Below are 26,096 nucleotides of genomic sequence, written 5' to 3' on the forward strand. Positions count from 1 at the left end.
TACTGCAGCTGCTAACGTTTCGACCCAAGCGGAGTATCCTACCAAACAGAGCAAAAAACCTTAAACCCTTAATTCCTCATCGGACGTGCCTGTTTATTCTTACGAGAGTAAAACAAACAACAACAATTTAAACCATTAAACCTCCTTTCCATTATTCAATTCCCTGACAAGCCCTTCCTTCTCTTGTGCAGTTGGTGCGCATCTCATGTTCATGTCATCAAATTGAGTCTTCTCGTTATCTCCATTTTATCGACTATCCACAACAAACGTGAAGTCCGTTAGACAGTCAAAATTGTAGTGTAGCTATTAGTTTGCCTTCCTCATCATCAACAATCACAATCAATCAATCTTGTACTTTCGACGCGACTGAAATCAATACAATAACAACAACAAGCACATTCGTTTGTACCCCGCTATTCTTGGTCTATTGCCGCAATCACATCACCTCGACCATTTACATTGTCACATTCACCCTTTAGGATCATACATATATACATATACATCAAGCGAAGTGCCATCAAGGACAATCTGTGTGTAACGAAGTAAGATTGTATATCTCTCATCAAAGCTGGTCTTTAGTATAACACCATCAAACGACAACGCACGGTCCTTTCTGTCAACACGATATAATCGGATCAAAGGGATCCTCTACTATCTGGTTTAGTTCAATCACCATCACCATCAATACTCAAAAGATCATTCCTCTCAGTGCATCAATAAGGGAATAAACAATAGGATATATTGAAGAGGACTTTCCTTCTCTGTTGGAATCATCACATCATCAAAATAAAAATCTGGGACGGCCATCAGGAATTAGGTGGAAGACGGAAGAAAGAAGAAGTCTTTCGAGTCAGCTGAGGGAAGAGAGAAGAGGTGTTAGTCCCATCAAATATACACTCGTCACCATCAACACCGCATACGAGGACAGGGCTGAAAATTTCATTACTACCCCATCACCACTCTCCCCCACTCTGCTCTCGCTTACCCACGTTGGTCATATAGAGTATAGAAAATCTACATCATAGAATATATAACTTCTCAAAGTCAAGTACCATCGTCTGTTTCAACATATATATATCATTATAATACATCTCCAACTCACCCCTTCATCGGAATACCAATCACACAAGATTTACGGACGGACGGATCTTCCAGGTCAATTTGTATCAACAACAAAAAGGAATATCAACTATACAACTATCCATCAACACGTAAAGATTGATATCCAGAGTATTGCGGTCCAATCTTTCTCACCCCCTTCATCCACAGTCACCAAAGGTATCATCATCAACTTGTGCAGTACCGTTCGACTCTAGGACCACACGCAGCAGAAGTAGAAATTTGGGAAAGATATCGCAGGTGACAGGTGAGTTTGGATTATACCTCTAATCTATTCATCTCTACCAATATACCATGAAGCAATTTGGGTAGATTAGCGGGGCTCATATGCTCTTGCCACCCATCACTCGCTCAAACCCCCCTGATCGATCAATCCATCTAACCATCCATCCCTAGCTCAGCTTAGCTTCTTTTCCCCACTTTATGCCCGGGCAATTGATGATTGATCAGGTTCATAACCTATAACCGCGAAACAAACTGCTGACGTCTTGATGATCAACTCATCCAGCATACATCCTTTGTCACCCAACTCCCAACGCTGGTTATTTCCCTTCTTGATACCCGAAACACACCGTTCATCATTCCCTCGTCATCATCATCATCCTCAGCATCCATCTGACTAGACGTGCTTGTCGACCAACTCGACATTCTCATGTCTAGTCTAGTCAACGCCATCCTCATCAAGTTGTTTATGCCATAACAAGAGGTCTGTGACCCGTCAACAAACCGTTTCATCTGGTAAGTCCCTTTTATCCTCTATACTTCCTATCACCACCACATGCCGCCATGCATCTCATCACTGATGCAACTACGCCCTTGCTCATCTCTACCCTGCGCCTCTTCCCTTCACGATCACTGTTCACTGACCTATACGATCCGTTCGTTTACGCACAGATCGACAAGGACAACAGTTTCTAGTACATCATCATTCAACTTCGCCGCTCAGGTCCACACTTCATCATTTAGACCGATCCATCTCTCAAAGACAAATTTTTCGTTTCCTCTTCCCCCCACCCGGTCACCTGGTTGTTTATACGATAGAAACTAGATTCCATCTTCGACTCGACAAGATGAGTGTCGTGGCTTCACCGTTGCACCATCAACCTTTCTCCGATACAGAGCTATATGTCCCCTCAGGCTCTGTATCGGCTCACGCAGAACTACCTCCCCCTCTCCCTGCTCCTATCCCTGGTCCGGAACCTCACTCAGTCCCCTTTCCCATATTCCAACATCGCCATACTTCGCCATACCCTACACCTCAATCATTCTCTGCCCTCGGTCCGCCGCCCGCTGCCGACATGTCATCGCATCTTCTCGCTTCCGTCTCTGCTCCTCCAGCACCGAAAGACTCGCCAGCCAGTCTGCCTGCCGTAACGCCAGAAATAGCACCTCAAGCTCCTTTACCACCTACGCCAGATCCATCTCCTCCAGCGAGTAAAGTGCTCAGCCCGACAATGATGATCAAACTTGCTCCTCCAGCTGATGACAATCAATACGAAATCAGCTTCTTAGATGCGAATCAGAATCAATCGCATCTGCAACTTTCTACTCAATATCACTCTGAGCCAGACACCACACCTAGGCGAATACCCATCATCTCTGTGAATTCATCAAGCACGATTAACTCAGCGGTATCAGACAATGTCGAAACTCCTCCGCCTCGAACACGGTCAAAGAGCGGGTTAGACCATATACCACAGACTGCTCCTGCCAAAGTATCCTCGGAAGATAAAGCGCCAAGACCAAAATCCATGGGTCCACCACCTCGGCCTAGGAGAAGTCATACTGCGTATCCTGCTCCTCAATCCGTTAGAATGCAAGAGAGTCGAAGTGCGGAATCACGAGCCCAGCTGAGAAACCATATACCACCTTTACCTCGTCAAGCCTCCCATGGACCAAATATGGCACATGGATTGACTAGGGCTTTGAGCGATGCCAGTGCGAACACGCCGCCACGTATGGCCCCTATCTCCTTATCAGCAAACAACAACGAGATGCCTCCTCCTGATTTAGGTGGTCCCGATGGGCTAGAAGCCAAAGTGGTTTTACTTGGTTCTCAAGGTGTTGGGAAGACTTCTCTGATCCTTAGGTACACGACGAGAAACTTTTCGTCCACTCCTGCTCCAGCAACCATCGGATCTTCATTGCATACTAGGAAGTTAGTACATGATGGCACGAGGGTTAAATTGCAGATTTGGGATACGGCAGGACAAGAACGATTCAGGTCGATGGCTCCCATCTATTATCGGGGTGCTCATGTCTGTGTGCTGGTATATGACATTTCGGATAGACAGAGTTTTGAGGATGTGCGGAGCTGGTTGGAAGAATTGAGTAGAACCGTTCCGAAGGAGACTGTCATCTTTGTGGTGGGTGCGAAGATCGACTTAAGCAAGAATCGAGTGGTGACGTGAGTTTTCTCCCTTCTTACACTGACGAGATGGGTGCCAATTTGACTTGAGGGACTGCAGATTTGAGGAAGCCCGATCAACCATCAAGACATGGCTGAAACCACCGCCAACTCCCGAACCGACCATCCTCCTCTCCCCACCTCCTCGATCCCTGTTCAGATCATCCACAAACATTCACCGAATGGCCTCTCCTGCTCCATCGAATCACAGTTCAAACACCGGTGGACCTCCCGCTCGATCTCATTCATATGGGGCTCTGTCATCCTTGAATCAAGGACAGTCCACCCCTCCTGTTCCCGCTCCTAGACCAATCGAAACTCGTCAATCTAGTCCGAGCCAGCCCTTTCCCGTTGGTAATCCCTCGGTTGAGCACACGCGAAACAAGCCTACTCCAACACCTGTCAGAGTGAATACTTCCTCTTCGCCCCCCTCAGTCAAATTCCTCTCACCTATTTCACCCACCAAACTCGCCTTCCCAACTCTTCAATCACCGACCAAACCCACTTCCGCGACATTCACTGATCCCGTCGGACCTCAAATCACCCCCGCCTCGGCGATGATGGCGCACAGGTCCAATCGAAGTAGTCGATTCTCCATCTCAGGCGTATTGGGATTATCCCGCACAACTTCTTTCTCAGGTGCGGCGTCATCCCTGGCCCAGTTGGCTGAAATGCCCACTTCGCCCCGAGCGTCGAACGATTCAGTCAGAACACCCTCTATTGGATCCACCTCTGCCTCCCCCTCATCTTCTAGAGTCCGACATGAGAGTACACCGCTTTCGAACCCTTATGAGAATGGTTTTAATAGGGATAGGAGGAAGTCGGAAGATTGGTCTAGCAGAAGCTGGAAGATGGGTCAGGGTCCTGGAGCTGCTGAGACACTTGGGGAATTCGGGGATGGAGTGAAGAGGAAACAATCTGGTGAATTGCTTGTTACGCCCTTATCGGCTAGTACTGGATCTGGTTTTAAGAAGCAGCAGCAACAGAACCATATCGCGGGAAATAGGAGTAGGGGAAGTAGTCTGGGGAGAGATCCGAGGTTGTACGGTGATGAGTTGTCTGGTCCGTCTCGTGGGGAAGAGGAGGCGGATGGGGTGTGGGGCGTGGATGTTGAGGGGATTAGGTTGGGGGAATGTAGTGCTTTGTCTGGACAGGGTAGGTTTTTTTCTTTCCTTCTCTTTCTTGCTTCAACTGATTGGTATGGGCGATAATGACAGTCACCAATGGCATGGCTTTTGCTGACGATAACTTTCGTTGACTAGGCGTCGAAGCACTATTCAAATCTATTACTTCCCTCTTGGTAGAGAAAAAGGATAAGATTGAGAGAGAACGGGTGTTGCGCAAGAAGAATAGCGTGATGCTTGTTGATCCGTCGGGAGATAAGGGGGTTGGGGTGGAGGGGAAAGATAAGGGTGGGTATGGGTGTTGTGCGTGATTTGGAGGATCGGCATCAACAACGTCAAATGCTCAACGGCAATCGACTCGACCGCGTCGACTCGATATGGCTCAATTGTTTCTTGCTTTATACAACAAGCTAACCGAAATGCTCAATCAACGTCCTCAACATTTCATCCTATCGATGTCCCTCAAGACAATTCACAAAATACAATTCAATTTCGCTACCTCAACCCATTTAACAAACTACATATCATCCGCTCTTTTGCTACCTGCTATCAAGAAGTATAATGACCCCATAACGAATATTTACGAATACGAACTCTTATAACGATCTTTTCTGTTTTGTTTCTGCTTTAACGATATCTCACATCTAACGATTTCGCTCTCTTTCCTTTCTCTTGTTCCTCGTTTCGGACTGGTATTCATTGTCATCTCTGTCTTGCACCGTGTTTCGTCTGTCTTTCATTTCTCTTGTGAATCTACATGTACATACATATCTGTTTTTTGTCTTTTTGCGGATCGATCTGGTTTGGATTAGATACTATAATTGTCATGTTTATACCATTGTGTCTGTTGTGATGTGTTATGTGTATATGGCTGTGCCACATGCATCATTGTGGGTTTGTGTGGATTTGAGTTTTGTCACTAGAGTGGATGTGCTCAGGGTATGTGATTCTATGATTCTATGATGATGCTTTGGTGGCTTGAACCGAGTGGATAGGCGGAGGGGACCGCTCTATTTCAGCTGGGTTGTACGCGTAGCATAAAATGCAAATGCACAGCAAAAGAAAAGCAAAGCAAAGCGAAGCAAAAGCACAAAGAGCGGAGAAGAGAGGAGAGGGTTATGTTGTTCCTTTCTTTCACATGTTAGTACTACTTTGCAAATCATCCAACCAAGCGTGTATCATCATCGACGCCAAGAGTAGAGTGATACGATCATATAGATATACGAGTATCAGTATCATTTATAGTGTATGTCTGCGGTGACGAAAACGACAACGACAACGCGCTGGTCATAGGGTCATCTACATCCACATACAAAAACGCACAGACCCACTCCCGCTACATACGGCATCCATCATACCCAGTATAAACCATGTCATACGACCAACCCTCCAACAGACGTTCAAGACTACTCAACCTCGCCTCGAAACTACCCCTCCCTCACAATCATACCGACCGTCTACGAAGATCATCAAACTCTACCACCCTCTTGAACCCCGGTTCTCCAACCCACTATCGGGCGAGCTCACCCACAAATTCAGAAGGGATGTCATCTTTCGCCCACCATAACGAGCAGACAGTAAACTATCGAAACGACGATGACCTGATCCCGCCTGTCGCTCCCTTTGTTCCCCCCCACGAAGGATCCCTCTCATCTAGACGATCGTCCACTTCGTTGTTAACTGCAGGGGGAAACGAGAAAGACATGAAGAATCGTCAATCCTCCTTATCTCTTAACTATGTTCCAGCGAAATTCACAAGGCTCCATGCGCCGGGTGATAGACATATGAAAAAAGCAAAACAGGGTGGAGGGCGGGATGCCTTTGCGTTGAATGCGCAGAGAATGGGTATGCCGGGGACGGTGGATGATGATGAGGGGGTAGTATTTCAGATTGGGAAGGGTGGACTGAAGAAGAAGAAGCCGAAGTTGAGGTGGAATAGGTTTAAGTGGTGTTTGTTTGTGGGGAATACTGTTGTGAGTGGTTTTTTCAATGGAGAGTGCGATGAGGGATGTCGTCTTTGTCTTTGAGATCTTTGAAAGTGTGAGATGGGATGAATGTGTTGTAGGGTGTAGGATGTAAAAGTGGAGATCTTTTACGATGACGACGAGGAGATGGGTTGGAGCATGATCACACGTAGATACTGGACCGAGGCTAATTTCTTTTGTGCTACGGCATAGCTCATCGCATATGGGATGATAGCTCTGGTCTCTGCTATCTTGGTCTGGCTCAATGTGTTCTACCAATCCGATGTAATCAGAGTAGGAAACAGGACTGAACTTATCAGTGAGTGAACCCAACCCAATCATCCATCCTTTCCATGAAGCACTGTATCGGAATCCCGTCTTGAGCTTGTATGATATGAGAATCTTGCTAATGCCTTTCACTCCACAGTCTCAACAGTAGCAGCAGTCATGATCGTCCTCACCTCGCTGATAGGTTACGCCGGTATCTTACTTAACAACCGAGCGTTCCTGGCTGTCTATACAGTTTTATTATGGGTCTGTCTGGCTCTGATGGTTACTCCTGGATATATGACGTACAAGCAGAAGACGTTCAATTTGGAAGGTAAGATAAATAGTCAGTGGAGTAGGGCGTTGGGGTCGGAGGGGAGATTGAGAATTCAAGATGCTGTGAGTGGCATCTCTCTTACCCTGCAAGTGTCACAATTACCTGAAGCATGTCACAATTACCTGAAGCATAATAGGAGATGGATGATCAGAAATAGGATGACCTATGCTGATACATGTGATTGCAGCTCCGATGCTGCGGTTACTTCTCCCCCTACGTCGAGGCGACAGTCTCCCCCCTATGTTACTCTCGATCCAACTTACCAGGCTGTAAAGCGAAATACATCCATCTCGAGCGACACGTCCTCAGCATCTGGGTCGCATGTTCCTTCGGCTTGGTCCCTGCGCATATCCTCATCATCATTACTAGCTTGCTGTGCTCCAATCACATCACCTACAGATTCGGGAAGGGGTTGACTCCTAAGAGATATAGGTTGGATTTGGGGTCGATGGCTGTGATTATGGATGAATATGCTGGGTGAGTCTACCTTTTAAAGTAACGTGTCGAGTCATAAGTCTCTGAGGACAGCGACATGTTCATAAGCGAAGCCCTGACATTTTATACGAATGGTTCGTTGCTAATCCGCTGTTCTACTACTCAGCCAAATCGCAGCTCAATACGGTCCAAACGTAGCCGCCGCCGCCCTCAACCGATCTTCTGTCTACCTGCCAAACGAATACGATTCCGCTTCAGCCGACGGCTCGAGACGAGGATCCTCCGTAAACCTCCACACATCAGCATCGGGAATGTCCACCGGCCTTGCACCTCCCTTGACAACCGCATCAACACGTACGACAGGCTACAACTCCGCTGCGAACGCTTCTACCCGTGGTGTATCTCTATACGACCCCACAAATCCCAGATCGAGCTTCGATCATGTCCGATCTGGATCGGATGCTTCGCTAGCGATATCTAATACCGAAAGGGAGAGGGGGAATAGTAGGTATTTCGATAGTGATGCTACGAGGGGTAGTTCGACGCCGTTGGGTGGGGGGAATAATGAGAGTGTGTTGAGTTTCTCGAGCGATGATCATGCGAGGGCGAGAAGGTAGAGGTAGATGTAGATGGACGGGACATTACAGATTATATACATAGAGGGGAAAAGTAACTCTTCTCAAACACACGTCTGTTTCACATTCTTCTTCTCAAGTAGAAATAACGCGCGATTGGCACTTGTCACTTGTGTTCCCTTTTCCTCACAATTTCACGCTCTTATGTAGACTTTACACGATTTTAGTTCCCCTTAGTAAGTATATCATGAAATACGAGATATCATATGAATTATCATGGTCACACAACAACAAATACATTCACATACTTACAACCTATAAATTCAACAGTTGCCTACTTAAACTACAGAGCCAACCATTTCGATTTCTCTTTAACCAACTTGTGATTCCCCGAGGTAGCATAAAGTAAAATCAAATTATGAGCTGATTGATATGCGAGGGAACTCTGTCTTATTGCCTATTCACGATGATAGAAAATCAGCTTTTACCTTCCATCATGAACTGATTTGAAAACTGATGGTTTCCCAACATATCCAATTTGGATGCAAGTGCAGTGAGGATGATTCGTAATTATGAGGATTTAAACCAAACCAACTCACATCAGGGTTCAGACTCTCTTTCATCCTTTGCTCGACACTTTCAAGTACACGTTCATAATGAGTTACAGCAAGGTGATTTATCCCGATACCATGGAACGATCTTCCGTAGTTGTATTCCACCTGTTCTTGGCTTATTGGATCGGGCGATGAGAGTTTCCGATATCGAGTGAGGAATGCCATTCCCTAGGTATATAGAATTTTGGGTCAGCATACGACGTTCGCAGACAAAACGATAGATAGATACACGTAATGCAGAAGGGCTGTGCTGGATATACAAAGGGGAACTGACCTGAGCAAGTTGATAGTTCCTATTATCACTCTGCCTGTTCATAGCTCTTCCAAAGAACGACTGAGCGATAAGCAAACATATAAAAGGATTGTACTGATCCAGCTCATAAGCTCTAAACAGGTAGACTAGCACCATACCAAATGGATTTGACAAGTCAGCTATTTCCCTCATTCTCAGAACTTTGACAGCTCAACGTGGGAGCAAGCCAAAACACACAACACACTCACACAAGGCACTCTGAAAACTCTTATTAGTCAACATCTGCTGTCCATGAAGGACATACCAATGAGGCGTAGGTTGTCTAGGCAAGTCAGGTTTCTTCTTCTTCTCTTCACCATTATCATTATCATTCTCATCTTCCTTTTCTTCCTCATCCTGCTCTGCATTATCCTCATCGAATTTCCCACCTCGATTTACGGCCCATCGTCCGGTCGGGGCATTATAATGCAGTTTCATTGCCTGTGGCAATACCTCTTTACCCCCTCCTGTAGTCGTAGCTGTATTTGAATCGTCCTCGGCGATTTTGAGGGCATTGAAATCCGACACGGCATCATCGAAAGTCTTCATCTCCCTACTGACAAAGTTCTGAACGGTCGTCGATCCCCAGGCGGACATTGCTTTGAGTCCACCGTTGGATATACAATTCAACATGAGTAATAGAGGTGATGGATCGAATTGATATATCTGAGCGAGTCGTTTACAGTTGTCGGCTATTTTGTCGTAGGCTCGTAGACGCATACCGCATGCTTTTGAATTATGAAGCGAGGTCAATCAGCATTTAAAGTGCAAATAAGGCATCAATCGTTCTGTGCATGATCGGAAGAGAAAGACGAGGTATTTGATGAGGCGGGTCAAAATACCCACCAATCATCGTCAATCTCAAGGCCACCTCGCATCGTCGATTATGGAACAGACCCGACCAAATGACATGTTCAAGTATATCCATAGCTATGTCTTCTTCGTTCTTCACCATGAGCACACAGCAGTACTGTTCAAGTCCGAGCATTATCAGCTGTCAAGACCACACGTAGATCTAGTTGATTGACACATACCTTCACAGTAAGCGTCAGCCACTCTTCGTAATTCAGTCCGTAGAATTCTGTTCGTCTAAACGTGATGTGGGTTGGTCCCTCGTCATCCTCGACTACACAGACAGATGTAGTCAGTATACCAAGATGTGAAGATCATTAATTTCAGTCTCGTATCACTCACAACCTAACATTCGTTCTAATCGATCTTGCATCTCCCTAGCTTGGGTATCTATATCGTGTCTTCTCTGCTTACGCGATCTGATGATCCGCACGACTCCCTGCAAATGTTTGAGAGATGTCAGTATCACATCATTGCTTGCTTTCCGCCTAATAGGGTCTTATCGATCCGGCATGGTCAAGCAAAGATTTAACACTAAGACAACTCACCCTAGATTTCGTAAAGTTCCCTCTATTCAACCTATAATTCTCAATCATGGTCCCCGCAGCACTGATGAACCTATCCAACGCGCCAATATCACCTTCTTCAATACCCTTCTCAGCATCTTGCACATCTTGCCATAGGTTCTGCATCTGAGATCTCATCTGATCTTCTAGAATCCGCTTGGTCAATTTCTTATTAGCTGATTTCTCGGCTCGGGTGGCGTTGTCGTCTTCAATCATGTATGCTGAGGGGCGTCGGATGGAATGTTTGTCTTTTTCTCGGTGGGCTCGAGTTCGGATGACTAGGAACGTCAATCAGCATGACCAGCTCATGGATATATCGGGATACAGAGAAGAGAGCAGACACATACCATCTGAAACTAGTTCCAGAGCCTCCGCTTTCCTACCCATATCTTCTAGGACGTTCGCAAGACGTAATCGAGCAGCGATATTATCGGGAGCATTCTCAACGACTATAACGAAGATGTACAATCTGCATGAGTATCAAGCTGATATGTGGTTATTGCAAGATGACTCACCCCATGATAATGCTTCTTGAGCTTGTTGCAGGTCTTTGAGCTGATGATGGCATATACCAACGTTGTATACCTCGTCTGTACTGTCTGGCAACTAGATATAACCCATGTCAGCTGGTGTGATGTGACAGATGTACTGCATAGTAAGCTGAATGTACTCGCCTCTTCACACTCTTGTATAGAGGCATAGCAGTCCAGAGCTTTATCCCACAATTCACGCTTCATCAATGCTTCTCCCAATTCCACGAATAAGGGGTGGTACGTGAGAACATCGAGGCTGAGAATTTCGCTGAGGTGTATCTGCAAACGCACACCCATGGATCAGCTAAAATTTCTTCCGAAGTTTGCCATGAGCGGCGGTGGGCGTCTGAAACCTACCATAGCTTCCTCATGATCACCCAACCTAAGCCTTATCAACGCCAACCTGTGCCTCAATTGCGTGTCCAGCTCAAATCCCTCGTTGTCCTCCATTTCCTTCGTTTCGGGATTATACCTCCTAGTTTGAGGAGGATCATACTCCCTATCTTCTCTATCGAAATCATCCCAATTCTTCTGCCCTTTTCTGCCCTGCAGCCACCTCTGACCTTTTCTGACAACTTCCAACGCTTGCTCCAGATCGCCCAATACCATGAAATCATCCACTAGGTCGATTATCCTTTCTATCGTCATTGTATTTGGTATCTCTTGAGATAATGAGATAGATCCTGAACCGGGTCCTCCATTGAACGTTTTGAAATGCCAGTCGAAAGCTTCTCTCATCACTTGGACGATAAATTCTCGTTGTTGCATGTCTATCATTACCTGGTGGAACTCCAGGATAATGTCGAAATGACGAGCAAAGTATTCTGTCTTGATGAGTTTTCGGAATACGTCGCATGCCTAGAAGCCATTGATGGTAAGCTCATAATGCTCTGGGAGATCAGTCGTCCAGCGGAACTTACCCTCGTCCTCTGCCTCTGGGCAACGTAGATGATACCTAGATCAAATAACAATTCGGTAGCCGATGGGTTGAATTTCAAGGCTTTTCGTAAACAGTAAACGCATTGATCTTGTTGACCTGTTTGTCTGTGCAGAACGTCAGCTGAAATGACCACCACAGTCCAGGGTAACGCTCAGCTCACTTGAACTGATATGCTAGTTCCTTCCAAGTCTCCTCGTCGTTATCGATATGCGCACCCAGAAATCTCATCTGCCTTGCTTTTTCTATATCTCCCAGATCTTCATAACAAGTCGCCAGTGATGCCCAAGCAGCGGGGACATACGGATCATGCCTGATCACTTCCAAGTAGATCTCAATAGCTTCTTGAAACTCTTCATTCAGGTTATGGAAGTTTGCTTGACCCAGCAATCGGGTGACTTCGTGAGAGGGCTTATGTATTCTTCTTGGCTGTTGATGAGGGTCAGCTGAACACTTCCTAAACAAGAGGAGTAAGAAAACTTACTTTCTGTATTCTACGACGACGAGCAGGTTGAGGCAGTTCCTCAGCATCTGCCAGAGCGATCTCTCGTTGAAAATCTCTTCCTCCTACACCATCATCAGCTCCTGAGGGAATAGCTCGAGAGACAAATCCTGCCAGACGACTAGAACAGAGTTAGCGATGTCGTTTTTGGACTGATTGGGGAAGATTACTCACTCAAATACCTCATCATCCTTACTTGTCCTCGATGGTCCAGCTTCAGGCTCCTCGTAGTAATCTTCCTCATCGTCTGAGTCTGAGAATCGTTGTAAACCACGCAGCTCATCATCACTTGATTGACCATCCTCTTGTTCCTGTTCAGCTTCGAACCGCTCTTCAGCTGCCGCATCTTCCTCTAGTAATGTTGGATCTATGGGTATTTTTGCCATTGATGATTCAGCGGAAGCGATCAGAGCTGGACCTGACATCTTGAAGTGGGGTGAACTGGGTGTGCCCTTTGCTATGAAGGTGTTCTCAGGTAAGGATGTTTGTTACGGTGATCATATTGTTGGGTTCCTCGAGGTGGTTTATTGACGAATTCGACTAGCAGTCAACCTCCACATTCCTCTCCACGCGATGAGGTTGGTAGACATGGGATAAAATCAGATAAAATAAACCCAGAATAATTTTTACTGCTCACAGATCTCCATCCCGCAGCTGCCGCTAGCTGATCCCCAAATGTGGGATGTTGGTGGAGTACGCCGCTTTGACAGTTCACTTTGTGCTAATCTACCCTGAGATGATATTGATATTGGGGATGATAAACTCGATCAATTGGGTGAGGGTCCACGTGGTGATACCAGGGTTATGGGGTAGCGGTAGCCTGAGCATGAGCCAACATCCACAATCCTGCACACTCGTACCATTCCACTCCATTCCTACTAGCATCCATCCCACCAACATCCCATATAACATCTTCATCTGTACCTCCTTCTTCTCCTCTCTTCTTCAGCTTTTTACAGCTTTAGTGATCACCCTCTACCTTTTCTCTCTTTTCTCTCTTCTCGTTTCTTCTCTTCTCTTCGTCTTCTCAAAAGATCACAACTCTAGACGTGAGTCCAGCTCGAAATTTCGGTTTAGCCGACCACCAGAAATAGTTGGATGACCAGCTAATCATTCATATCTTCTCATACCTTCTATCCTCTTTCAACGCAACCAATCTGCACCAATACAGCTACCTCAGACCACCTTCGCAACTCTCTTTTTCCTCTTTTCATCATGTCTACCAAAGGTGAGTGTATCTCCTGCTCGATACATCGCGTCAGCTCTTCGACTCCGGCCGAAAGTGCACGAGCCGCCAGATCAGCCAGAAGTTGTTCAACTTTCCTCACCACTCAAATACCATTGCTATACCTCTATCGCCTTTGCTAGCTCTATGCTGACCTCTTTCTCTTTGCCCAACAGCTATCCGAGAGTTCGACGCCAAGCAGCTCGTCTCCTACTGGCTCAACAGATCCCCTACTCCTATCGCTACCAAGACTGAGTCTTCTCTCTCTGCTGCTCAAGTAGCTCAAGTAGAATGGTGAGTAATTCATATCTTCTCAACCCAATTCCTATATGTCTTCATAGTATACTTGACTGTGATGCTGATCTCCGCTTCCATAGGGACCCCGTCACCAAACAACTCTCTCCCCCCATCAAGCCAGGTCAAGGTCTCCCCGACTGGGTCTTCACCTCCAAGCTCGTCGGTAAGCCTGATCAGCTTATCAAGCGAAGAGGAAAGGCTGGTCTCCTCTGCCTTAACAAGGGATGGGAAGAGACTGGTGCTTGGATCGAACAAAGAGCCGGTAAACCTGTGACTGTCGAGTCAACCACCGGTACTCTCAACACCTTCATCATTGAACCTTTCTGCCCTCACCCTGCTGAGACTGAATACTACGTCTGTATCAACTCCACCAGAGAAGGTGACTGGATCCTCTTCACCCAGTAAGTCAGCTTCTAAATCGATGAATTTTGCATCACACGAGCTGACGAGATTCTCACAGCGAGGGCGGTGTTGATGTTGGAGATGTCGATGCTAAGGCCTTGAAGTTGCTTCTTCCTGTCGGTGAAGAGGTGAGCATCCGTCTACTCAATCGCCCCGTCTTCTGCTGATCTCCTGCTATAGTTCCCTGCCCGAGAACACCTCATTAGCACCCTTCTCGCCCACGTTGCTCCAGCCAAACAAGATGTTCTCGCCGATTTCTTGATCAGACTCTACGCCGTCTACGTTGACTTGCACTGTGAGTAGCCATTTCAGCTACCCGAACTGCTCCTATGCTAATCTCACATCCATCTACAGTCGCCTACCTTGAAATCAACCCTCTCGTCGTCCTCGATGCTGCCGAAGGCAAACCCTCCGAAATTCACTACCTCGATATGGCCGCCAAGCTTGATCAAACCGCCGATTTCCTCTGTGGACCTAAGTGGGCTGTTGCTCGAGATACCGTTACCGCTTCTTCCAGCTCTGCCGCTATCAAGGCCGACCGAGGACCTCCCATGGTTTGGCCTGCTCCTTTCGGTCGAGACTTGACCAAAGAAGAAGCTTACATCCAAAAGCTCGATGCCTCTACCGGTGCTTCCCTCAAACTCACTGTTCTCAACCAAGCTGGTCGAGTATGGACCATGGTAGCTGGTGGTGGTGCTTCAGTCGTCTACTCTGATGCCATCGCCGCGGCTGGTTTCGCTCACGAACTTGCCAACTACGGTGAATACTCCGGAGCTCCCACTGAAGGTCAAACCTACGAATACGCCAAGACCATCATCGACTTGATCGTTCGAGGTGAACCTCACCCTGAGGGTAAAGTCCTCATCATCGGTGGTGGTGCCGCCAACTTCTCCGATGTCGCTGCTACCTTCAAGGGTATCATCCGAGCTCTTAAGCAATTCAAGGAAGGTCTTCTACGACACAAGGTTTCCATCTGGGTCCGACGAGCTGGTCCTAACTACCAAGAAGGTCTTAAAGCTATGCGACTCTGTGGTGAATCTATTGGTGTTCCCATGAAGGTCTACGGTCCTGAATCCCCTATCACTGCTATCGTCCCAATGGCTCTCGGTATTCAACGACCTGCTTCTGCCGCTACCCGAGATGTCACTCCTATCGCTTCCTCCCCCGCTTCTCCCTCCGCCAACGGCTCTACCCCTCTCCCCGGATCCGCTGAACCTCAAGCGGTAGGAAGTGTCAAGGCTGATGGATCTCGAGAACAACCTAACGACCACATCGTCAGATTCGAAACCGAGAAACTCGGCTCTCGACCTTGGTTCAGACCTTTCGACGAACACACCAGATCGTTCGTCTTCGGTCTCCAACCCCGAGCTATCCAAGGAATGCTCGATTTCGACTTCTCGTGTGGCCGAAAAACACCTTCCGTCGCTGCCATGATCTACCCATTCGGTGGTCACCACATTCAAAAGTTCTACTGGGGTACCAAGGAAACCCTTCTTCCAGTCTACACCTCCGTTGGTGAAGCCATCAAGAAGCACCCAGATGTCGATGTAGTCGTCAACTTCTCTTCTTCTCGATCCGTCTACGCTTCTACCCTCGATATCCTTACCTACCCTCAAATCAAGGCTATCGGTATCATCGCTGAAGGTGTACCTGAAAGACACGCCCGAGAACTCCTCCACCTCGCCGTCAAGAAGGAAGTCATCATCATTGGTCCTGCTACCGTCGGTGGTATCAAACCCGGTTGTTTCAGAATCGGTAACACTGGTGGTATGATGGATAACCTTATCGCTTGTAAACTCTACCGACCCGGTTCCGTTGGTTACGTCTCCAAGTCCGGTGGTATGTCCAACGAATTGAACAACATCCTTTCGTACACCACCAACGGTGTCTACGAAGGTGTTGCTATCGGTGGTGATCGATACCCTGGTACCTCCTTCATCGACCACCTGCTCAGATACGAAGCCGATCCCGAATGTAAATTACTCTTGCTCTTGGGTGAAGTCGGTGGTACTGAAGAATACCGAGTCATCGAGGCCGTCAAGAAAGGTATCATCAAGAAGCCTATCGTCGCTTGGGCTATCGGTACTTGTGCCAAGATGTTCACTTCCGAAGTCCAATTCGGTCACGCCGGTTCTATGGCCAACTCCGATTTGGAGACTGCCGATGCTAAGAACAGAGCCATGAAGGCTGCTGGGTTCATAGTTCCCGACACCTTCGAAGACCTTCCTGAAGTCCTCAAGGCTACCTACCAAAAACTTGTTTCAGCTGGTGCTATCACTGTCAAGGCTGAGATTGAACCTCCTCAAATTCCTATGGACTACCAATGGGCTTCTGTAAGTGTCAGTCTTCAGATGGAGTTAAGCGGATGCTGACAGCTTTGACTTCTTCAGAAACTCGGTCTCATCCGAAAGCCTGCTGCTTTCATCTCCACCATCTCCGATGAACGAGGTCAAGAACTCATGTACGCTGGTATGCGAATCTCCGATGTCTTCAAAGAAGAACTCGGTATCGGTGGTGTTATCTCATTGCTTTGGTTCAAACGAAGACTTCCCGCCTTCGCTTGTAAATTCATCGAAATGGTCCTCCAACTTACTGCCGATCACGGACCTGCGGTTTCTGGTGCTATGAACACCATCATCACTGCTCGAGCTGGTAAAGATCTCATCTCCTCCCTCGTCGCTGGTCTTTTGACCATCGGTGATCGATTCGGTGGTGCTCTCGATGGTGCTGCTGCCGAGTTCTCTCGAGGTGTTTCCTCCGGACTCACCCCAAGAGAGTTTGTTGACCAAAACAGAAAGGCCAACAAGCTTATCCCCGGTATTGGTCACAAGATCAAGTCCAAGACCAACCCTGATCTTCGAGTCACCCTCGTTGTCGACTACGTCAAGAAACATTTCCCATCTCACAAGACCTTGGACTTTGCCCTTGCCGTTGAGGATGTAACCACCCAAAAGGCCAACACCCTTATCCTCAACGTCGATGGTGCTATCGCTGCCTCGTTCTGTGATTTACTCTCTGGATCTGGTGCTTTCACCGAGGAAGAGGCTGCCGAATACCTCAAGTCTGGTACTCTTAACGGTCTCTTCGTTTTGGGTCGATCCATCGGTTTCATCGGTCACTACCTCGATCAAAGACTCCTTAAACAACCTCTTTACAGACACCCTGCGGATGATATCTTCATCAACGTGAGTTGATATCGCACTTTGAGTTGGGGCGACGATAGCTGACATATCCTTCATAAATAGATGCAAGAACGAGTTGTCTTCCAACCTGGTTCTGCTTAAGTCGTCATTGTTTGACAATTTATCGAGTAGGATGAAGAAAAGAGAAAGAATCGGGTTGCTATCATTCCCAATGCCCCTTGTATTTAGTTTCATTTAATCAATCTTTTTGGTAGCACGTGTTTATAGATTATCTCATTTTTTTGGTATCACACAGAAAGGGAAGAAAGAGGAAGAGGGTGGTAGAGGTAGTATATATATAGAAAGAAGGATAAGGTATACACAGTACATTCTCATGCACCATTTCATGGACTTTGATCAGGTCGACTGGTAGATAGCAGCTGGATTGAGACGAGATGATGCGAGATCAAATGAGATCAGCCATGACACGATATTGATGCCACTATCAATAAAAGTAACGTTGATTCCACGCGACGACGTGTTGACTAGTACTAGCTGATCGTCATTCAACTTGAATCTCACATCTGGGATCTGTTGTCTCTTTTGTCGTTTCTCATTCCACCTATCAAGACGACCCACCGTTTTTTGGGTACAGCCAAGATGTCTGAGCAGAACCAGGATAAAGTCGAGGAGAAGAAGGATGATACGCCGATCAGAGAGACAAGCCAAGAACCCGCCGAAGATACGAAGGTGGATGGGCAGGATAAAGAGACATCTGATGATGCAGTCAGACAAGACGATGGAGGGGAGACGTCCAAGGTAGATGGTGTTGAGAGAGATGTGCCAACAGAAGGTGAAGGAGGACCGTCGTCCCAGCGAGTCCGAGAAAAGGTAAGTCCATCCTGATCTATATCCTCCTCCATGTCCATCTCGTGTGGTCAACAACTGACCCGATAGCTTAACTCCAGCCATCCCCCTTAACCCTCCCTACAGACCTACTAAACCCACACGAAGCCGACTCCCTGCACCCCCCAGATTCACCCACTACCTCCCTCATCTCCTCCCTCCGATCCCAGCTCTCCATCCTATCCGACCAGTCCATCCAGCTAAACCAAAAGCTCATATCGTCCATATCCAAATCCGCAGATCTCGAAGATGAGCTACACGAGCTGCAATCTCAACATCAAGATCTGACGACCAGAGCTGGGGAGTTGGAGAGGGAGAAGAACAAGTGGGAGGAAAGTATGAACACTGGATTACTTGTTGAGCGATCTCAGATCAAGGATGAAATGCAGAAGCTTGCTCAGGGGCTTGTAGAGGAGGAGAGGAGAAGGGGTACGGCGGAGGAGAAGAGGAGGGAGGTCGAGAATGAGGTGGATGATTTGACGGCGAAGTTGTTTGATCAGGTGAGTTGAGGGAGGGTGGGTGGGTGGGCGGGGAGAGAAACGGACGAGAGAAAGGGGGATGGGACGGGGAGGGGTGAGAGAGGGAATGGAGGAGGGATGAGAAAAATGAGGGCTGAGGATATCGAAGGGATAGTAGCGGAATAGAGGGATATGAGGAATACATAATCCAAATGAAGAGCGAACGGGCCAATGAAATACACAGTGCTGACCATAATTGTTCACGACTGTAGGCCAACGCCATGGTAGCCACCGAACGGATGTCACGAGCAGAAGCTGAAGCACGCTTGAAATCTACCGAGGAAAATTTAGCTGCAGCAGAAGCAGCTGTCCGAGATATGCAACTCCATCTACAATCCTTACCACCCTCTGCTGTCCAGCCTTCCGCTACATCTCTGCCACCAAATACAGCTGCTCATGGACCCGCCTCGATAACGATAACACGCAAATACCTCTCATCACATATCCCATACTCTGAATTCCTCAACTTCCTACAGCATCTCAGAACGCTGAGACCTATCAAAGAGATTTCCAAGAATACCTTCCCACCTCCATTGATTACCAATCTCCTCACTCAACCATTCCTGGCTAGGACTATAATAGAAGATAATGATCCAACTCTGCGATTGGACATTGCACCAGATCTCAGTTGGTTATCTCGTAGAAGCGTCTCTCAAGCTATCGTCTCTGGAGATCTCATCGTCGAGCCAGTCTCTACATCCACTCTGTTGGGCAGCACGAATTCGTCAATCCAAGATATAAATTGCAGTCTATGTGGTAAAGCCATATTCCACCAGCATCAATTACAACCACAATCACCAGCCGGTACATCCCATTTCGGTCCACCCCCCATGCATCCCCAGCGATCCAGTAACTCCACTGCCTCGCGATTCTCCCTCAAACCTTTCTTCGCCACCACCACCGTTAACTCATCATCCGGTATGAACCCCACGCCCAACGCGCCGTCCCCCAGTCAATCACCTGTATCTTCGCCTGCTATTGGTCCCGGCGGGGGTGTAACCTCGGTATATGTATTCAGGATCGCCAAACCGCAGCCACAGGCCGGTAATGGTGGTGATAAGGGTGATTCGAAGTTGTATCCGCTGTGTAGGACTGGATGGTGTCTGGAGAGGATGAGAGCTACCTGCGAACTATGGCACTTCGTCAGGACAGGTGTGATCCATGTGATATGGCATGGGGATGATGGTACTTCATCGATACCCGTGGAAACCCACCAAGCACCAGTGAACCCACCTACAGCCGCACCAGAGACTGCAGTTTCATCATCAACAACTGAAGCGCCAGTAATAGGCGAAGAGGGTAAAGTCCAAGTCCAACCTCCACCATTACCTCAACGTAAGAAATCCTCTTGGGCATTAGGATTCAAGCTGTCTGAGAAATCCACGGGAGGGTGGACGAGGGGATGGAAGTCTTCTGGAGGGACTACGAACAGTCCACCTGGATCACCAGGCACAGGTGTCGAAAAACGACGAGATTCGGTCGGATCACTGGGCGCAGAGAAAGATGAGAATGGGAGGGTACAGACTGCTGGTGGGCTCGGATTGGGCGAGGCTTTGGATATAGACGAGAAGAAGGGCGAGCAAGAGAAGGATGTACCTAAGATACAAGAGCCATCCCCTGCTGAAACAGAAGTTGAGGATGTGAAGAAAGATGAAGAAGATAATACCCAGGAAGGAGGAGAAAAATCACCCAAATCGGAGGGAGAAGAAGAAAACAATGGTAATATCCAAGCTCCCCCTCTCTCACGAGCGACCTCCAATATATCCTCCATCAATACTTCCGAGACTGGATTCCATACTCCTAAAGGCGGTCAGGCGGACTTACCCTCTGAAGATGGACATGGTGGTTCTCCCGTGGACTCAGAAGACGAAGTGAAAAGGGACGAACAAAGTACACCTCATCCTCCCGCACCAGCACTTATTAATACGGATATCGCCAAGAAAGAAGGTGTGATCGAGCTGGCATCTCCAGGCTCAGGCTCAGGTACTGCCAGCCCTACGAAGGCTCCTCCGCCCATACCCCGCAGAGCAGCAGCTAGGAATAGACTTTCTCAGCTTAGCGGAGGGACCTCTACGCCTGTGGGGAGCGAACCTCCTACTCCCGTCAAGAGCAAGAGTAGGGAGCAGAAAGATAGTTCTGGGGATGGAGAGGAGGACGAGTTGAGTATATTGAGGGAGTTGAGAGATGAGTTGGAGCAGAGGAAGGGCGAGGATGTAAGGGGTGGTGGAGCAGAGAACGTTGACAAGGACAAGGATGAAGAGGCTGACGGTGAGGCTGAGGTTGAAACTATAAATGAAGGGGAGAAGAAAGACCATTCCGAAGAGGAAAAGAAGGATGTCCAGCCCGAATCTGAAGGTACTGAGACAGCGAAGGGAAACGAGGTAGATGATGAGGAAGAAGAACCATTCACCCCCGTAAACCTAGATGAGAAATTCCCCCTCTCACCCCTCCAACAACAGACTTTCCCTGTTCGTCCCGCCTCGTCCTCCTCCGGCGGAGGCGGTGGGACTGGAAGTAGACCAAATTCACAACCCCCTCCTCCTTTACCTCCCCGACATCCCAAGACACCTGTGCTGCAACTATCCAACTCTGGTGGGGTTGATGGTGAGAAACGGTATTTCACCATCAACGACGGGACCGGTACTGAGAATAACAGTTGGGAAAACAAGACGTGGGAGAAGATTGTGAGGCTTAAGGAGGAGATGTGGAAAGCTAGGATAGGGGTTGTAGATGAGTGAGGAATGAACATTGATAAGATGAAATTGTAAAGTACGTTCTCGTATACTCGCGAATATAGATACCTCATTCAAATTGATATCCACCATTATGACTATGATTACAACTATGTATATGCTATGCAGGATAATTGTAACATATATAGTATGCATAGATACAAAGACATAGCATGATAATGAAGAGCAATCAGATATCTATATACACCTTTTACTTAATTTTTACTAAAGATACTAGTATACTTCTCGACCAATCTACCTCCTACTGTCTCGTCCAGAATTTATAGATACATTTTGAATTTTCGATTTGATCTTCTTCATATTCGCTCGTGTTGCTGATGATGTGGTATATAGTATCTTTGGGGATAAAGTTAAAGATCGGGAATAATGCCTGGTGGGATATACGTTGGAGAAATGAATGTACAACAATAAAGTTAAGCAATCGATCGAATTATGTTAACATTTTGACTTGTTAGGAAGGATCAATCGAGCAAAGTGAAAGAATGACTAAGAAGACGCCAAAAGTTGAGATAACGAAAAGACATATGATGATGTATGATATACAGCGTTTGAGAAGAAGGTAATTTACACCTAGAAGAAAGCATTGAGAAAGAGAAGATACTGTATCCTTATGTTGATGGTTGAAATGGTTCGAAGCATTTTGTTTCATGAGGTTCCGTCCACCTAAGCACCATCCCTATTCCATAAGAGTTTACTAGCACTATCAGATCGACCACCAAGTTCAGGAGAAGATTTCACGTGATGCAATGCACCGAGCGCAGCAATGTTACTCTCGTTCGCTGAGTGGTTGGTCAGACTGAGAGATTGAATTCGAGATTGGGGATGACCAAGACCACTTCCGAAGTTGGCTGAACCAGATGGTTTTCCAGTCCAGGTACCAGTCCAATCGGGCCAAGATCCAAGAGAATCAATCGAGAAGTTGGAAGAGGTGTGTCGATGACCCCATCCGGGTGGGATCTGGCCAATGGGAACGGGTGAAGGACCGATGATATCGTTTTCAAAAGGGGTTTCAGGATCGGGGAATACGATATTGGAATTTCTAGGTCTGAGGTGGGTTCGAGCAAGTTGACCGTTGATAGCTTCGAGTTGCGATGCAAGGTAGTCTCGGGTTTGAAGGAGTTCGAGGTCGTCCGCCTCACTACATATATAATCCATCATCAGCTTGTTTTGTTGTATGACGCATTCAGGCGGAAGTAAGCTCACTTCTGAGGGATAGTTCCGTAAGGTCTGACCTCGATAGATCCACCTACAACAGGTCGATCTCGACTGAAACTTTGATGTCGTTTGAAGTGTTTTTGCTCCTAACAACGAATGTCAGCTCAGAACCACCACATGTACACTACTTGAATCTGTAACTCACATCTGAATCAGCAATACGAGCTTGTATTCTTTCGCTCATTCCTTGATAGTACTTTCCGTTGATCTACAGACGCATCAGCTGACCATCATTTTCGAGAGAATAGTAAAATCAGCTCACCTTTTTGATAACATCATTAGCTTGAACACGAGTTTGGAGTCTTCAAGCACAATCAGTCAGCTCATTCTGTCATCGTGCACCTCTAAGCTTACCTCGCCATGATAGGTCCTCTTCTATTTCCCGCCTCGTCAACAAGAGGTTTCCAAGAGCAGATTTTTCCAGGGGAAAGGAGTTCGGCAATTTCCTAAGCAGATGAACAGCCAATCAGCCACACAACCGACCTAGCGCAGGTGGGAGCAAACCACTCACATCATATGTGATAGTGGTAGGAAGTCCAGCGATATACAGGTTAGCAGAATTAGGATCTTCCAACGCTTTGTTCTGAACTTGGTAGTCTTCCTGTAGGCGGAGACACGTAATCAGCTCAGAGTCAAACTTTGACAAGATACATATTCGGAGCGAAGTGGCAGTGTGAGGAGAAAGAACCCACTTTGCCGAACTCGCATTCTATCCCCTTCATCTTAAGATGCATGATGAAACCATGAGCTTGATCGGGTCTCTTGAACCTGCGACAGTGGTCAGCTTGACTTGAGCAATCGCGAGTAAAAAAGCTTACATGACGAAAGCGTGACTGGTAATAAGGTTTGATCAGTAACGATGACCATCGATGATAGCAGACGGGACTCACGGTCTAGGAGTGCGAGCAGGGATCTTTACCGAGACCACCTCGCCAAAATCGGAAGCGTAAACTCGGAGTTTTTCTTCGGTAAGATCATTGTCGACACGATGGATAAAGACTGCATCATGACGTTACATCAGTTGATGTTCTGGTATCAACCAACTCAATCAGAACCAACTCACCATTTCTTCCTTCACCGAGCATAGGCATAATCGGCATACTCTTCGAACTCATCAACTTATTCCTCGCACCCATCTGACCAAAGTTGAAAGCTGGCATTCTTCTGAGACCTCTCTTCATCCCACCTTCACCTTCATGTTGACCATCATCTTCGTTGATATCATGCATAGAGAAAGAAGTGGGAGTATCGTCATCTTGAAATCTCACACTAGGTCTTCTGAGGATATGTGCACCTTGATGATGATATGGAAGATTAGGTGCAGATTGATGATGACTGAGTGAGCTTATATTCATAGGTGGGTGAAAGTGATCATGGTTATAAGTATGAGTACCTTGAGGGCTGGATTGATAAGGATATGAACGATGATGATGATCTTCAAGTTCGATATCGATGGAGGACAGCGATGGGTGATGTCTGATTGGGTGCGTTTGCTCGTCGCATGGTGAATGAGGGAAGGGTGAGAAAGGATGACCGACAGAGTTTGGGCTATTGGGTGTGTAAAGTTCAAAGTCATTCGGAAGGTTCTTGGTGTTGATGGGATAGAGGATATTGGCTTGATGGGCATTCCCACTAGCAATAGCGTTGTGAGAGAAGGTATTGATGGTAGGTGTCTCAGCTTGGGCTTGAGATGGTAAGATTGGGAGACTTGGTGATCTAGATCGAACATCGAAAGGACCGTTACCGCCGAGAAGGAAAGTATGATCTCTGGTGGGCATCGGAACCAAGTTGAAAGGTGAAGTAGCGGTAGTAGTTGAGTAGGAAGACTTCCATCCAGCACCAAAAGATTTAGCAGTCGTAGTTTTGGAAGAAGGAAAGGGGATTTTAGTGTTGTTACTGTCGATTTGCTTGGGTGTATAGGAATGAGTAGTGGAAGGAGTTGAATTGGTCTCTACATAGGTGGAAGAGATGGTATCGCCCGAAGTGGTAGAGTCCGAGTTGGAGTTGGAGGTAGATGTGAAGGTGGGAGATGTTTTTGGGAAGATGAAGGGGGGTGAAGTTGGGCTGAGTGATCGAGAGGTACTGCTCGACATGATGTGATGACTATCGTATCGAGATGAGCAGGGAAGAAAAGGGAGGAAGACGTTTTGGTTTCAGTTGAGATGGTTTTGTTCAATCTAGATGAAGAGGAAGGATGATCTGTTTTAGTGATGATATATATATATATGACAATATATACTGACCCTTCCGATTGAGATGAGCAAATGAAAAGAGGAAGAGGAAAGGAAAGATACGGAAGAGGAAGAAGGTATATATATATGTGTGTCATTCATACTCAAGTCTACTCACCTGTGATGTTCCTTCTTCCTTTCTCTCTCTTTCGTACCGTATTAGCCGGTTCAAGGCCGAATTACAGTATAAGCTATATCATGTAATCAATCAATCTTTTATGACAGGATATACAAGGTCCGAAGAGATTCAAACCCGATCGGCGTTGTTTCCGACGTAGAGGACCAGTGAAGAGGTAAGCTAAGGTGATATGAAACGGTGTACCTGAAACGATTCTAGGTGATGGGGAAGAAGTAGATTGGATGATGAGATGATCAGCGTTGTAGTGATGAGGACGGGCGACTTAGTGCGACGAGGACTGTCAATAAGCCTTTGATATGGGATAAAAAAGGAAGAAGAAGAAGGGTAGAAGGGACGGAAGGGGATCACCCACAAACAGCTATGCACCAAGTGAGGAGAAGAAGGAAAGTCGAGGTGAGTAAGATAGATATCAACGCGACGCGTTTCGATCCAACCAATCGATGAGTGTGAGTGTGGTCAGCTTCGAGTACCCATCAATCAGAGTACAATCGAGTATGTGAGCATATTAGCTCAACATCAAAAGGCGTCTAAGGCACAACATGAGGTTGAATCTACGAAACTGGTGGTGGACGTGCAGTGGAAGAATGGTGAGTAGTAGTGTTAGTCTGATGTCTTAGTTTAGTGGGTTATGGTGATGATGATCATTCAGGAGTAAGACAGAGAATGATTGACTGTTTAGTACGTTACTATAGCACATATGGGTCAAAGCGCGTCGAGGACGAGGCCAAAGGAGGTCGTGTTTGTTACGTGTTCTTGGTGAGTTG

General features: G+C 47.0%; 6 protein-coding genes across 6 annotated transcripts; 4 read left to right on the top strand and 2 right to left on the bottom strand.

Annotated features, from left to right (window-relative positions):
- Positions 1 to 2,189: 2,189 nt before the first annotated feature.
- Positions 2,190 to 4,961, top strand: I302_100380 (uncharacterized protein; the record flags this gene model as incomplete). Its single annotated transcript, XM_019190399.1, has 3 exons — positions 2,190 to 3,526; positions 3,588 to 4,681; positions 4,789 to 4,961. 3 exons carry the CDS (start codon positions 2,190 to 2,192, stop codon positions 4,959 to 4,961), a joined length of 2,604 nt encoding a protein of 867 aa, XP_019047147.1.
- A 1,059-nt stretch (positions 4,962 to 6,020) lies between these two features.
- Positions 6,021 to 8,270, top strand: I302_100381 (uncharacterized protein; the record flags this gene model as incomplete). The annotated part of the gene is made up of 5 exons (XM_019190400.1): positions 6,021 to 6,623; positions 6,828 to 6,933; positions 7,042 to 7,280; positions 7,406 to 7,695; positions 7,820 to 8,270. The coding sequence occupies 5 exons, from the start codon at positions 6,021 to 6,023 to the stop codon at positions 8,268 to 8,270; spliced, it is 1,689 nt and encodes a 562-aa protein (XP_019047148.1).
- A 301-nt stretch (positions 8,271 to 8,571) lies between these two features.
- On the bottom strand, positions 8,572 to 12,949 carry I302_100382 (uncharacterized protein; the record flags this gene model as incomplete). The annotated part of the gene is made up of 16 exons (XM_065869072.1): positions 8,572 to 8,685; positions 8,828 to 9,010; positions 9,117 to 9,241; positions 9,344 to 9,862; positions 9,981 to 10,104; positions 10,169 to 10,260; positions 10,329 to 10,425; positions 10,535 to 10,830; positions 10,900 to 11,001; positions 11,068 to 11,158; positions 11,227 to 11,364; positions 11,443 to 11,943; positions 12,006 to 12,129; positions 12,186 to 12,451; positions 12,507 to 12,645; positions 12,699 to 12,949. 16 exons carry the CDS (start codon positions 12,947 to 12,949, stop codon positions 8,572 to 8,574), a joined length of 3,162 nt encoding a protein of 1,053 aa, XP_065725144.1.
- A 790-nt stretch (positions 12,950 to 13,739) lies between these two features.
- On the top strand, positions 13,740 to 17,732 carry I302_100383 (uncharacterized protein; the record flags this gene model as incomplete). The annotated part of the gene is made up of 8 exons (XM_019190402.1): positions 13,740 to 13,752; positions 13,926 to 14,043; positions 14,127 to 14,447; positions 14,507 to 14,576; positions 14,629 to 14,743; positions 14,803 to 16,781; positions 16,839 to 17,633; positions 17,694 to 17,732. 8 exons carry the CDS (start codon positions 13,740 to 13,742, stop codon positions 17,730 to 17,732), a joined length of 3,450 nt encoding a protein of 1,149 aa, XP_019047150.1.
- A 498-nt stretch (positions 17,733 to 18,230) lies between these two features.
- Positions 18,231 to 21,732, top strand: I302_100384 (uncharacterized protein; the record flags this gene model as incomplete). Its single annotated transcript, XM_019190403.1, has 3 exons — positions 18,231 to 18,461; positions 18,539 to 18,976; positions 19,207 to 21,732. 3 exons carry the CDS (start codon positions 18,231 to 18,233, stop codon positions 21,730 to 21,732), a joined length of 3,195 nt encoding a protein of 1,064 aa, XP_019047151.1.
- Positions 21,733 to 22,410: 678 nt separating this feature from the next.
- On the bottom strand, positions 22,411 to 25,055 carry I302_100385 (uncharacterized protein; the record flags this gene model as incomplete). Its single annotated transcript, XM_019190404.1, has 10 exons — positions 22,411 to 22,885; positions 22,951 to 23,048; positions 23,108 to 23,170; positions 23,225 to 23,264; positions 23,317 to 23,408; positions 23,474 to 23,563; positions 23,655 to 23,730; positions 23,781 to 23,795; positions 23,853 to 23,961; positions 24,026 to 25,055. The coding sequence occupies 10 exons, from the start codon at positions 25,053 to 25,055 to the stop codon at positions 22,411 to 22,413; spliced, it is 2,088 nt and encodes a 695-aa protein (XP_019047152.1).
- Between the last annotated feature and the right edge of the window lie 1,041 nt (positions 25,056 to 26,096).

The sequence above is a fragment of the Kwoniella bestiolae genome, chromosome 1 (assembly GCF_000512585.2).
Source record: "Kwoniella bestiolae CBS 10118 chromosome 1, complete sequence".
Taxonomy (NCBI): domain Eukaryota; kingdom Fungi; phylum Basidiomycota; class Tremellomycetes; order Tremellales; family Cryptococcaceae; genus Kwoniella; species Kwoniella bestiolae.